Here is a 15,329-nt window from a genome sequence, read left to right on the forward strand (position 1 = left end):
CCCTGCTGCGCTGAAAGAAATAATCTCAGAAGCACCTGTGGTGGGCAAAACACACCGGACAGTGTGTGATGGAGCTCTGAAAGTTCAGCACTGCTGCTGTAGGTGAAGTGTCAACAGATGATTAGTTCTCATGTAATGTAACATAACTTTACATGCAGCCTCTGACAAGTGCAGTGAAGATTACATGCAGATACTCTATAGCAGTGCTTTTCCATTTGTGGGTCTGTTCTTGTAGGGTCACAGGCATTAGGGAAAAACAGTGCTAAATATGTGTACTTAGTAATGTGTACTTAAAGCTGCAGTCTGTAACTTTTTTGGGTTAAAAATCAATATTTGAGCAAGTACATAACCAGCCAGTGTTAAAAACAATCACCTTACTTTAGCCCGATTCACAACGGTTAGCTTATAATGTTTTCTAATTTGAGTGGTACGGGTAAGTTTTCGCAGGAAATTCGAGCATGCACTGCATCATTACGTCATGTCTGTAAACATAAAGAAGTTGTCCCGCCTAGTAGGCTTTCGCATGTGAGGATCCTGCAGGTGGTGGATCGTTTATAGCCTTTTCTCACAGCAGCTGTGGTGGTTTCCCTTCTTTCTGAAGAATCAATCTCAGAGCCTTGTGGGGTTTTGATGCCAGAAAATAGACTTTATTATAACAAGACAATAAAGCCGAGGAGTCTTCTGCAGAACAGTCCTCCCAACGTTCTCTGAGTTTCTCTTTATATAGTCTAGTTTCTAGGCGTGTTCAGAACATTTCATACATGTGCATATTTCCTTTTTTGGCAATATTTATACATATGTTCTTTCCCTAGAGAGAAGGGGCTCCTAGACGTGTTTAAGGAAAGAAGCCTTCTTTGTATTTCCACATATGTTTTCCATCATAAGGGTCAGAACATGCCCTCCATGCGAGCCCTTAACACACAGGCATATGCTTATATTGGAAATATAACTTAATACACAAGTGGTTAGATTCACATTAATTATACTTGATTAATTCATATTTTGACTAATAAAAATCTTCTACACAGCTAGAATAATTAAATGTATCATTTTGATGACAGATTGTAATCCAGAGAGGATGTGTTTAAGAAACACGTGAATTAAATTTAATTATTTTCCAGTTTTAAATGTGCTTCTGATTACAGATAGCCTGGAATTACACAAGATTTGAATTTTAAAGACAACCAGTTTGAAGGGAGCATAGTTTGCTTTTTGGGGTAAAATAATTTCTTATGAAATTCGAATGGTATGACAATTAGAGATTTTACAGAAATTGAAATCTACACACTACAATGCTGATGTTGTTAACATTAATAATTTGAGAATAAAGTATAACAATAATAATATTTTGTACAGTTGTGATATGAGCTAACTGATCGTTAGATTTAATTACCATTGGTAGCACGATTTATTGTAATGCGTTTTACCTCAGTTGGTCAGAACAAACGTGGCAGACTTGTTACTTGTTCAGATGGCAATATACGGTGAAAATTCTTATTTGGGTCATATATTCCAAGACGTAGGCTATAATCTGTGATTCCTAAGTACAGTATCCACACCGGTGCGGTGACTGACAGACTGAAACACATACTCCTCAATTAGATTCATTCACGCAGGAGCCGTGCAGGAGCACAACCCCACGCAACGAAGATAATTCTGCACAGAACTGCAATTCCAGGTTTTCAAACAGAGATGGCGACAAAGAGGCAAAACTTGCGGACTGCAGCTCTAACTGCTACTTAAATAGCTTTAGTACCATGTCGATATTTAAAAAAAAAAACAACTTTCACAAAAACAAACATTATTTCTCGTGGAAGCTCAAACGTGCTAGTGTGACAATCGTGGTGAAACCTCATTTGTTCTTGAGCGTCAAGAAACCACATATGAGCTTCTGTTTACCACATTTGATGTGTTCTGTGTTTAATATATAATATATCAATGTTTATCTGTAAGTGAGAGTGAGCAAATAATTACAGAATTCTCATTTTTGGGTGAAGGAAAGAAATAATGTCTCAAAGATTTCAAACAAGTAAATTTACAGGGTTCTCTATTCCTTAATAATGAATGTGCTCAAAATAAAGTGCCAGTGCATATTTTCATTTGGTCAGAGCCTAGAAACTCACAGCAAGAAACATGAGTGTGGGATTGACTAATGTGGCATCTTTGTGTGTGTGTGTGCGTGCGCACAGGCAAGCGTGGGACCTTGCGGTGGACATCTGCCTCTCCCAGCTTCCCACCATCATCGAGGAGGGCACAGCTTTCAGGGTAAGCATGACTGATACTGCAACGGTGTGAAGATCAGAGAGAGACTATTTCGTGATCATTTAATTCATGGCCTTCTATTGCTATTATTCCTTTGCCTCGAATTAGCACTGCAGTCCTACTTATGATTTCAGTTCAGTTAATCTCTAATCATACTCAGTGATTTTTATATTTTTACCTCAGTAGTTATTTCATTTGATCTGATCACATGTTCTGAATGTTGTTCAGTTTTCTGTTAATATCACACCTTTTTGTTGTCTAGTTTGTTTTCTGAATTTTTAAGAAATGATAAATAAAAATACAACATTAAGTTAACACAAAAGCAAAAGATACTGAATATGAGTGGCTTTCAAACCTCATGAACACCATTTCTAAAAGTGTCATGGACACGTGCTAACTGCTGAACTTTTGACTGTTTTATTTACTTTTTATTTTGTGCTCAGTTTTACTGGATATGAGGTGCATTTCTTGTTGTTTCTGATATGCTCTTCTGCTATAACGGCTGAATTTCTCACCTGGGATCAGTAAAATGTTATCTAATGGACTGACTCTTGTGACTTTCAGACATTTGTGAATCAGTGTTTGTCTTGTGTAATGGTTGCAGTGACCTTGATTTCTCAACCTGATATGATTTGTCTTTAGTGCAACAGATGCTTTTTCTGCTAACACACAAACACTCATATTGCTGTTCTCAGGCTATTAAAAGAGTATTTGAAATTCAGTTATGTAATCGTGCTGGGACTGAACAAATAATGTCTCACATTCACCCCTGTCTTTATTGTTACTTTTGGGATTCAGTGATTCTCATATGCTTATAATTGTGTGTGTATCTGTGTGCGAGAGAAAAGAAAGATGAGAGATGAGAATTAGAGAGCTGCTAATGTCTTGATATTTCTTACTTAGGAGGCTTTCACACTGAGCATGTTTGCTGTGATACGAATCAGAGTGTGATTGTTCCTAATGCCCCCTGCAACATTGGTCTGATTTAACACTTATTTGTTTTCTTTTTATGTTATCACAAACGTGCAACATAGGTCAATTTTTTACATTTAATTTGGTGCGATTATGCGCAGCTTGATGAAAGGACACTTCCATCTACTGTATTTGCATCGCATGAACATGGCTTTCTGACATCTAATTGCGAGCCATTCATTTGCTGCTCTGATTGCACTCACCATGCAGGATTGCACTGCATGCTCACACTTGCTCGTATCCTAGGTAAATCATCACCGCTGTGATTCTTGCGTGTGTTTTGTTGAACTAATTATATTCTTCGCGTGAATCACATCACAGTTCCAGCACAACCAAATTCAAACCACCTCTTACAGGTAGTCTTGGGTTCGGTGCAGTTGTACTCCTGGGTAAGCATGACAGCTTTCACTAAGCCAATTTTTTATTTCTACACCTTACCCCTATTTCGAACTAAATTGCTAGAGTGAAAGCACCCTGAAAGTGTGTGGTACAGTGGGAAGAGTGACAGCTACTTGTTGAGAACTGTGCCAAATTGCACACACTCTTCAAAGCCACTGATTGCAAAATATAGGTCCTGAAGTGTAGCACTGTTAAATGTTTGTCTCCTCGTCAAAAATGTTTCTTCTTTTCCCTAACTGTATCTAATCTCACTCTGAATTTCCTTTCTTTGGACATACACATGCATAAATTAATGTTAAATTATGATGAATATGTGACCTCAAATACACAGAAATGTTCTGTCTTGTGTCTTGTTTAGATTTCTAGAAACCAGAATATTGACTTAATCAGGTTATGGTGATTGAATTAGTGCTTAAGTAATTGCAAAGTGACCAAATTCTCCAAATTAATATTGGAATATTATTATGCATGTAAAAGCTGAGAGGCAGAGGGCAGTCTGGATTTATGTTTCTTGTTTTGTGGTATTAATAAATGTAAAAACACCCAAAAATATACATAGTTAAGACCCATCTGCCTACTTACATTCACACAGAAAGTGAGCAGGCTCATTTGAGATGGGCAAGGTGAGTAATTAAGTAATGGGGGAGGAGAGAAAGTGTTATGCAAGACTTATGTAATTCTACTGCTATCAATACAGCCATCTTGATCACTTATGTACACAGTTTTTGTCTGCTTTAAAGCGCTCTTCCACTTAAACCCTGTGAGTATCAGTGCTCACTGCATTTGTGTGTGTTTACTTTTCTGTCTCACACAATTTATTTTTATATCCACAGCATAGTCCATTCTTTGCTGAGCAGCTGACAGCCTTTCAGGTATGGCTGACAATGGGCGTGGAAAACAGAAACCCACCGGAGCAGCTGCCTATTGTCCTGCAGGTAACTTACAACAAAAGTTTTCTCAATAGCTCCATTTCAAAATCTAGTGAACTGCATACCTAGAAAACATTTTTAGTGATCATAGGCACACTGCTCAAAAGATTGGAAGCAACATCATTCTGCAACCTGGGGAGACAACCCCAGAGTGCAACAAGTCCAAACATTTGTCCAAAAGCGGCAGATGAGTTGAGAGAAATATTGATTATGAATACATTTAATTCAGTGATGAAAATATGGCACAATTATTAAAATTAGCAAAAATATCTTTGAACTTTGTCATCAGAGTTTTTGTTGTAATAAATGGCAGGCAAAATGCAACACACAAATATAGCATACACTACAGTATTACTTATTTTTATTACTTATAAGTTGATTTGACTGTAAGGGAGAAATTTGTTTCTTGTTTCTTGAAATTTGTTGTTGTACTTGGAGTAAAACTGTAAGGTAAGTAACAGTTACAAAATTTGGTACGTCTCCATGTGGCTGTTCTACTGCAAGGATACTCTAAATTCATCCACAAAACTGAATATGAACATTAATGAGAATGTAAGTCTGTCACTAGATTAAAGGAATTATCTTTAATTCTAATAAATCATTGGTTTAACACTTCAAATGTTTAGTTTAGTACAGCAGTGCTTTGCGTTGCTTGTGTTTGTGTACAATGCATTTTATATTACAGTGTCTCTTGTTTGGGCTTATTCAGCAGGATGTGAGGTTCACTCCTCTGAGAGCAATAAAAGCAAATAAAACTCTGAGGCATAGAGAAAGAGAGATATTGACTGCAGAGACATCACTATTAAGGGATGTGTGAATGAGTACAAATACAAAAAAAGTGTGTACAAGTGACTGACTGCAGGGTTTAGTGGTCCAGCTCCCTGGTGCTGCAGTCACACTACCGCACTACCCTAAATTCCATTGACACCCCCAAGCAGAACTACATGTCCCATGATTCTTCTCTCTTGGGCTGGTGTCAACCTCATGAGACTCAGGGTTATAGTATAAAAGCCCGTTCACACCAAGAACAGTAACTGACAATTTACTATATTAGCATATATAAAATTCTGTTTATTAAAATCACACAACGCACTTATGTCTTCTGCTGTTTTTAATGCCGCATGGATTCTGATTTAATGTTTTAATTGTTCATCAGAAAACTAATTCCATCAGTACTGTTCTTCTGTGCTATTTTTTGCTGTGGTGTGGACTATTCTCATAGAATTAGAATGATTATTAAAACTTTATAGTTATCATCCTTGGTGTAAACAGGTGCTTTAACACACAGACACTCACAAACCATCTGGTTTAATATATATATATATATATATATATACTGTATATATATATATATATATATATATATATATATATATATATATACTGTATATATATATCTGGCTCTCCCACACACATAAAATACCTTTAATGTTTCTAAACACTGTTTTGTTGTTGTTTTTATTAAAACACTTGTACACATCCACACTTGAACACATCCACACATTTTTTTTTATATTGTTTAATATTTATCTTTAATGCAGTGTACATACACACAGCATTGTTTAGACTTCTGAATGTTTGATGTCTATTGCAGTGTACAATTTATTGAGTAATAAGCTTTCAAAATATATCATTTAAATGTAACTTAAGTGTTCAAATACTCTAAATTCTTGCTGTAGCCTATGTGTTCCTTTAGCTCAGACAGTAGAGCACGGCACTATAAACGACAATATTGTGTGTTCAATTCTCAGGGAATGCACAGAACTGACTAAATGTAAACTGTTATGTAATGCTCTGCGATCAGAATTATTGTTTCCTGCTGCTTGTGTTGAGTCAAATTGAGTTTTTGTAATATTTCTGTGCATCTTTTTAAGAGGTCTGGACTCTTCGCAGATGGGCTCAGATTTTCACACTTATCTTAAACTCAGCAGCCAGTCACACATTTACACACGTGTATGTGTGTAAAACCTTGTAAGTGCTGAGTAATCTTCCATTTGGCCAGAGTCAGAAAAAAACAAACCTCCCTCATATTCCTCCCACTTCTTCCACTTCTCTCTATTCTTTCATATCTCTCCCTCCTTCCTTCCTTCCTTCCTTCCTTCCTTCCTTCTGTCCATAGGTATTTCTCAGGGTATTAAGGAACGCCCTTTTTTTTTGTTTTAGCCAAGGTGCATGCTGAGAATTTTCACAGTCCGTGATTTGACGTGACCCTGCGATCTATTAATACCTTTATGGCAGGGTGGCATATTGTTTTGGCAGGAGATTGCAGGCGTTTTGGAGTTTGTGCGTGTTTTTGTGTGGGCATTGAGGTGGGCAGACCTTCTGTTGTTCTCCTTACACACAGCACGGCTCTGTCTCTGGGCAGGCCTATATCCGGACCCCCTCACCATGCTGAGAGTGTGTACCACAGTACCTAGACACTTTAAATACATACACACGTATACAGAGTTTTAAAATGCTGGCGTAGAAAACAAAAACTGCTATTTAAAACTAAAATACTGTTTACATTTGAACTCCTTTTATGCTTCTTATGATCTCAGATCTTTTGATCTAAAAAGACTTATGCTTAAATGCTTAAAACAAAAATAATAATAATACATAAAATATAATAATAAATAATAATAATACATTTATCCTATAATTTATTTGTATTTTTTTACAAAACAAAATCAAGTGCCCAGCATATATGGCAAGTCATTAAGTACTGTTTTAATTACATCTAGACATAGACATTATTGTTTATTGTTATTTATTTTTTAGGCACATATCCCTCAAAGTAAAGCGTAAATATCCCCTTATCAACTTAAATCCAGAAACTGGTGTTTATTTTAAATCATATTACACTTAATATTATTTAGCATGGTCATTAATATTATTAAAGTACCTTTACAAACATAAAACAAAGTTGATTGTGAGCTTTGATAAAGGTGCCTTGAGTATGGTTTGAGACATGGCATGAGGACTGTAAAACAGCACATTGTATTGTTGTAAAGAAGATGGTTTTGATCATTTGATCTAAAATGTGGAAAATTGTAAGAATTACGTAGGATTGTCAAGATGTTTGACTGGTAATTGGTTTGTTTGTGTGTTTGTTTGTTTTCATTGAAAACAGAAGCCCTGGAGCATGACTTCATATCCTGTTAATCTCATTCGTAATTTTGCGTACCTAAAATTTAATGTGACCACCCCTTTTATTAATAGCATAGACCCGAATATAGAAATCCCAGCCCAGTTTCAGTTAAATTTAAGTTTGTTTAAATTAAAAGAAACAATTAAACAATTCAGATTACCAAAAATGTTTGTTTTTTTTAACTGAAAAGAAAAAGTAGGTTCTAGATAATATTCATATTCAAGTTCATTTTATTTTAACCAAGTTAATTTTGATCTACTCAAAACAAATAACTATTTTGAGCTTTAGGGTTTACAGTGCATACATAAATGTTAATGAATCGCACACAAACCACTCTAGCCACAGATGTACACACACAGGTGGGAAGTCATTAGCTTGTGCCAGCCTGCAGGGAGTGTATGTGAGTCTGAGCACCTGTTCAAAATGATTATATTAGTTGTTCCCATTGTGTGTGAGAATGTATGTCTGCCTGTTTTTGTGTTTGCGTGGGTATGGGGCATTTGGTGATTCCTGTAGGAGTGAGGTGTTTTAAATACCTAATATTCCCTAAGGGGCCATAACAAGCTATCCTGTAAACATAATCTCCAGTGGGTCAATGCAGTGTTTCATCTGTTTGAGCCTTTTGTAGAGTCACACATTGACACACACTGGATTAATGTTCTTCCATCTGGTTTCTCTCAGGTCCTCTTAAGCCAGGTACACAGACTGAGGGCACTGGATTTGTTGGGGCGATTTCTGGACCTGGGCCCTTGGGCCGTCAGTTTGGTGAGATACACAACTAACATTTGATTTTTTACTTTCATTATTTCATTATTGTTTGTAGGCTTTAGACAATACGTACATATGTTAGTTAGGTAAACGATGCACAATATGGTTAAATGGCAGAAAACGTTCAGCTACCTTCCATCATTCTAGTCTCTTTTTTTTCCCTCTCACTCTTCCTCTCACTCTCTTCTCTGCAGGCTCTTTCAGTGGGGATTTTTCCGTATGTGTTGAAACTGTTGCAGAGTTCAGCAAGAGAGCTCAGGCCTCTTTTGGTCTTCATATGGGCAAAGATCTTGGCTGTAGATAGTGTATGTAAACCATTTTATCTCTTGATGACTCACATAAGTCCCAATTAAACTCCTGTCAGCACAGTTTTAAGTAAATGTTCACCAAAAAAAGAAAGACAAAGAAAGAATATATAAACAGATGAAAGTGCTATTTATGGTCTCAGAAGTACTCTTTCTTTTGAGAGGCAATAACTTTATACACGGTGCACTTTCAGATTTAAAACTATGCAGGATATTTTCATTCACTTAGAGCTGTGTTACACACTGCATGAAAGGTCATTTTCAAAAATCCATAATAGGGACACTTTAATGCGCTGCAAAAAAAAGCTTTTTGGCTGTCGGTTTACTTTTATCCAGTAGCTGTATCACCATAGATGTGTATGGATTTCAACAGAAAGTCATTTCAGAGAATTTGAAATTTGAAGATTACAAAGTAAAACAATTCCAACTTTTCTATAGAATAAAAAAAGAACTGATGCATTGTTCAATATACCAAGATCTTGCATTAAGAATTTAGTTTGTTTGTTGTTTTGTTTGTTTTTACTGATTTGTTATGGCTATATTGATTTTAAATTCTAAATAATAAAACAAAAAAAAATCGACATGAAATCAAAAAATCAAAATTGTTCCTATTCTCTTTTAATGCATATTGCTGGTCTAGTTAACGATTCATCTGTGGATGTTAATTCAAAAGATTTGTAATTTTAATTAAATTCATTAATTAAATAATGTGACTTTGTTTGTCATAGAAGATATTCTTTGAACATTCAGAGTGTTCTTTTGTACATTGGAGTCTGGAAGGGCAGTGGAAATGAAAGTGGTTTGCCATCTGTTTCTGACTGTAGTGGTTAAGACACCTGCAGAGATAGATGATCTTTCACGCACATCCCTCACAGAGACTGCAGCACTCAAAACACACTCTAATGCTGCTGATCTGGCTACTGAAAAAACATTTTTCTTTAACGAAAGATAGGACAATTCTGATGATTGGCTTATCAAAGGCCAAACTCAAGACCCTGTGACTATACCGTATCTGAACTGTCAAATTTTAGGACTAAACTGAAACGGTTCATTCTATTTTATTTTGAGCAAAGAGATCCATATGCACAGCTCTTCACAACACTGATGTAGAGATCCTTGCTCTCAGATTTCATTGACACATGCGTCACTTCAAATATCCTTTCTGTCACGAGACGTGCAAGCTCCATTTCAAAAGTATTGACGTCAAACCTGCGTGTTTGCTTGCAAAGACAGTTGGACTTAGCACAGTAGAACGGAAAAGGGAATAGGGGGTCTTAGTCACGTCATCTTAAAGGGATAGTTCACACAAAAATGAAAACCTTCATCGTTTACTCGCCCTCATATCATTCCAAACCTGTATGACTCATGCAATTCTACTCATGCAAAACACAAAAGAAGATATTTTGAAGAGTATTTGGAACCTACAGACATTCATTGTATGAGCAAAAAATAAAGGGTTACTTCTACCTAAAATTCCATCATTTACTCGCTCTCATGTTGTTCCAAACGGTTGCTGGTAGCCATTGACTTCCATATTTTTTTTAAATGTATCATGTTTTGAGACACAATTTTAAGCAGCACAACCATTTTCAACTGTGATAATAGGAAATGCCACTTGAACACCAAACTGGTACATTGATTTCTGAAGCATCATATGATAATGAAGACTAGAGGAATATCTATAAACAATAGCATGCCAATTAAAGGGATAATTCACCTCAAAATGAAAATTCTGTCATAATTTACTCATCATTTCCAAACCTGTATGAGTTGCTTAACTTTTTGTTAAACACAAAAGAAAATAATCAGAAGAATGCTGGCAACGAAATAGTTGCTGGTAGCAACTGACTTCCATCTGGCTTCCAACTGACTCCACACGATGGAAGTCAGTTGCTGTTGTTTATAGATATTCCTCTAGTCTTCATTATCATATGATGCTTCAGAAATCAATGTACCAGTTTGGTGTTCAAGTGGCATTTCCTATTATCACAGTTGAAAATGGTTGTGCTGCTTAAAATTTTGTCTCAATACATGATACATTTTTTCAGGATTCTGCAATGAATAGTAAGTTCAAAGGAACAGCATTTCATTTTGAAATAGATTTTTTGTAACAGTGTAAAATAATTACTGTCACTTTTAATCAATTTAAAGTGACCTTGCTCACTAAAAGACTTGATTTCTTGAAGAAAAAAAATTCTTACTAACCCCATACTTTTCAGATATATACAGAACTGTTTAGCTCATCATAGAGTGGTCAGTATGTGTCATTGGTGTGTTCACAATAGCACATGGCACTTAAAAAAAAATCACCAGATGAAATGGAGAGCACAAGCAGGCGATAGTACAACTTGCCCTTTCCATCTTGCCCACACTATCCTCCAACACACATTCTGTTTGAGATGGGACAAATAGCTTTTTTCATTCTCTCTCTGGTCATTCCAGGCTCTGTTATTGGCATCAGCGATGTGTCTCACGTGCTGTAGTTCAGTTTTCATTAGGGGAGTATGTAAGTGTTTTACAACTCTGACTCTGAGAAAACTCAGATGTAAGAAGTTTATATCAGACAGCAAGATTGGGAGAAACTGTTGTCAGCAGTCAGGATGGTGTTTTGTAACATTTTTATCACTCCTTCAATTCCTTCTTTTACACTCGCCTACTCTCCCTCCTGCTCTTTCTCTTTCTCTTTTCTGTAGTCATGCCAAGCTGATCTTGTAAAAGACAATGGACACAAGTACTTCCTGTCAGTGCTGGCTGACCCATTCATGCCCGTGAGTATCTTACAGATGGCACTGAATCATTTTCCACTTTGTTCAAAACAAAATCTGTTTTGTTTACTTAATCTGCTGTGCCATATTTGGAGAGTTCAGACTATTCTTTGTTTTTCAATTGGAATTTTGTGTACTTTTGACCAATCAAATCATGGATGGACAGCGAAAATAAGATAGACACTGTTAATTAAATGAAGTCATGGATATAGTTGTTGACTCCTGATTCTTTATCCAGGCTGAGCATCGAACCATGGCAGTCTTCATCCTTGCTGTCATTGTCAACAACTACAACACAGGACAGGTAAAGACATGAAACAGAAATAAAAAAGATGGAGGTCAAGATGATGAGTGTGGCAAAGAATCAGCACATATTATCTGTCTGTCTGTCTGACTGACTAGCAATGGATCAACACAAACATTCCTAAAGATTAAAACTAAGGGCAAGCTCTCACTACAGGACTGTATGACTACCTGAATTGTTGTGGTGCTCACACTCCACAACAAGGTTACTTGCTATCTCTCATCATCTTGTCATAGCAGCGCACACACTACATAACACAACCTTGAGGAGGTATACAAATGAATGACAAGACATTTGGTCGAGAGGCAGTCCTGACCAACAGTGAAAAAGAAAATGTTTTCTCACATGAATTTACAGAGAAATTTATTACAAGATTTTTCCATTTATACCATCTGCACTGTGATTGGCTAGATTAGTTCCACCTTGTCTTTGTATCGCACACACTACAAGATCACATGGCAATAATTTGAAACAAGTTTGAAAATGTTGCAGCATCTGTGACTGCTTGGGACAGGCTCAGATCATGTTGCTGACCTGCTCATACCTAATGAGCATCGGCAAACACAACAAGCATCGATTTGGCCGCAATCTGCAGATTTTGTCACAGACCTGGAAAATCTGTCTGCGACAGCAAAATCCAGCCAAAAGTTGTATATTGTGAGCTTACCTCAAGTTACCTTACCTTAAGTTAACTTACCATAGGGTTTACTTGAAAAGTAAATATGAATATTAGAGGATGTTATGAACAGCATATTATCGTTTTGCAAGGTTATATATAACAAATATAAAAAATCCTGTCAGAACTTACAGAATAATAAACAAAACAAAAAAACATTCTCCTTTCTTTTCAACAGGAGGCATGTCTGCAGGGTAACCTGATTGCGATCTGTCTGGAGCAGCTTAATGACCCTCATCCTCTTCTGAGGCAGTGGGTGGCAATCTGTTTGGGCCGAATCTGGCAGAATTTTGATTCTGCACGCTGGTGTGGAGTTCGAGATAGTGCCCATGAGAAGCTGTACAGTCTCCTGTCTGATCCTATACCAGAGGTTCTGAACGTTGACTAGTCTAATTCTTGTAGATGTTGCTTATTTTAGATTTTCAAATATTTATATGGCTTATGTTTACAATGCCTTGCAAATTCAGATCTTAATCCGGGAACATTAACCTGCTGTAATGCATTACAAACCTCACATAAATTTCCTGTTTTCTCTGTTTTTCTGTGTACTCCCAGGTCTATTCCTGACCAGGATATGTACCTCAAATGATTACCTTTAATATATGCTCAAAAAAGAGTGCTACCACCTTACAATAACCCTGACCAAGACTGTGTGGTTCATATATGCTTTGTGTTGGTCTCATTGGCAGGTGCGGTGCGCAGCTGTGTTTGCATTGGGTACATTTGTGGGGAATTCTGCTGAGAGAACCGATCATTCTACCACCATTGATCATAATGTGGCCATGATGCTAGCACAACTCATTAATGATGGAAGTCCCATTGTAAGAAAGGCAAGTTTATTGGAATTTCATCAACTTCATTATCATAGTCTTAAGTCTGTTCTAATGGTAAGAACTGTGCCTCTTGGAACTGGGGATTGTTTATGAATCATGATTTTCTCACATAGTGGTTGACAGCAACATTCTGCTCCCATTCTGTTGTCCAAACATGCTGTCAAGTCATGTCAGCAATTATTATTATCATTATTATTATCTTTATTATCATATTATAATTATTTTCATTTATTGTCAACCATGTGTTTACATTAAATGAGTGAACAACGTTGTGTTTCTCTTACAGATCCTGGCTCATATTTGATATATTTCAAATTTAAGACTATTAGACTTAATAACAACTATAACCGAACATCGTAAAGTACACAGTATAAAACACTCATATACACTCACCTAAAGGATTATTAGGAACACCTGTTCAATTTCTCATTAATGCAATTATCTAATCAACCAATCACATGGCAGTTGCTTCAATGCATTTAGGGGTGTGGTCCTGGTCAAGACAATCTCCTGAACTCCAAACTGAATGTCAGAATGGGAAAGAAAGGTGATTTAAGCAATTTTGAGCGTGGCATGGTTGTTGGTGCCAGACGGGCCGGTCTGAGTATTTCACAATCTGCTCAGTTACTGGGATTTTCACGCACAACCATTTCTAGGGTTTACAAAGAATTGTGTGAAAAGGGAAAAACATCCAGTATGCGGCAGTCCTGTGGGCAAAAATGCCTTGTTGATGCTAGAGGTCAGAGGAGAATGGGCCGACTGATTCAAGCTGATAGAAGAGCAACTTTGACTGAAATAACCACTCGTTACAACTGAGGTATGCAGCAAAGCATTTGTGAAGCCACAACACGCACAACCTTGAGGTGGATGGGCTACAACAGCAGAAGACCCCACCGGGTACCACTCATCTCCATTACAAATAGGAAAAAGAGGCTACAATTTGCATGAGCTCACCAAAATTGGACGGTTGAAGACTGGAAAAATGTTGCCTGGTCTGATGAGTCTCGATTTCTGTTGAGACATTCAGATGGTAGAGTCAGAATTTGGCGTAAACAGAATGAGAACATGGATCCATCATGCCTTGTTACCACTGTGCAGGCTGGTGGTGGTGGTGTAATGGTGTGGGGGATGTTTTCTTGGCACACTTTAGGCCCCTTAGTGCCAATTGGGCATCGTTTAAATGCCACGGCCTACCTGAGCATTGTTTCTGACCATGTCCATCCCTTTATGACCACCATGTACCCATCCTCTGATGGCTACTTCCAGCAGGATAATGCACCATGTCACAAAGCTTGAATCATTTCAAATTGGTTTCTTGAACATGACAATGAGTTCACTGTACGAAAATGGCCCCCACAGTCACCAGATCTCAACCCAATAGAGCATCTTTGGGATGTGGTGGAACGGGAGCTTCGTGCCCTGGATGTGCATCCCACAAATCTCCATCAACTGCAAGATGCTATCCTATCAATATGGGCCAACATTTCTAAAGAATGCTTTCAGCACCTTGTTGAATCAATGCCACGTAGAATTAAGGCAGTTCTGAAGGCGAAAGGGGGTCAAACCCAGTATTAGTATGGTGTTCCTAATAATCCTTTAGGTGAGTGTATATCATATATATATATGTATATATATACAGGGTTTGAAATTAACACAAATGTGGGTAAAAATCAGCTGTGGCGGGTAACGTTGTCAAATCACTAGCCAATTTGGCGGGTTACTTTTCGTAAGTTATGTTCACTCATTAATGTCTTGGGGAAGTTCATGCGAGCAAAATCTGCGCAGGTTTAGCGCAGATACTGAACTTGTGAGACATCATGACATTATCGAGTATGTTGCAAAAACCAAACAAAACACACCTACAGAGTGCACTCATACGCGACTATGTGATGAAGTCTGGTTAGACTAACTTAGTGCGCGCGCGCATTTAGAGTGCGTTCTTTCACTGCATGATTCAGTCTATTAATATGCATTAAGAAGGATCAT

General features: G+C 37.2%; 1 protein-coding gene across 2 annotated transcripts in view; it reads left to right on the forward strand.

The window, feature by feature from the left end:
- The window catches only part of LOC306878679 (regulatory-associated protein of mTOR-like), a 273,686-nt gene that overhangs the window by 190,581 nt on the left and 67,776 nt on the right, over positions 1-15,329 (forward strand). For both annotated transcript variants that reach the window (XM_079431159.1, XM_079431160.1), the window contains exons 11-18: positions 2,190-2,265; positions 4,467-4,568; positions 8,374-8,457; positions 8,655-8,765; positions 11,459-11,533; positions 11,769-11,834; positions 12,689-12,880; positions 13,200-13,340. In XM_079431159.1, the coding sequence (XP_079287285.1) occupies positions 2,190-2,265; positions 4,467-4,568; positions 8,374-8,457; positions 8,655-8,765; positions 11,459-11,533; positions 11,769-11,834; positions 12,689-12,880; positions 13,200-13,340 (847 nt within the window). The remainder of the gene's footprint in view (positions 1-2,189; positions 2,266-4,466; positions 4,569-8,373; positions 8,458-8,654; positions 8,766-11,458; positions 11,534-11,768; positions 11,835-12,688; positions 12,881-13,199; positions 13,341-15,329) is intronic.

The sequence above is a fragment of the Barbus barbus genome (genome assembly GCF_936440315.1).
Source record: "Barbus barbus genome assembly, chromosome: 13".
NCBI lineage: Eukaryota > Metazoa > Chordata > Actinopteri > Cypriniformes > Cyprinidae > Barbus > Barbus barbus.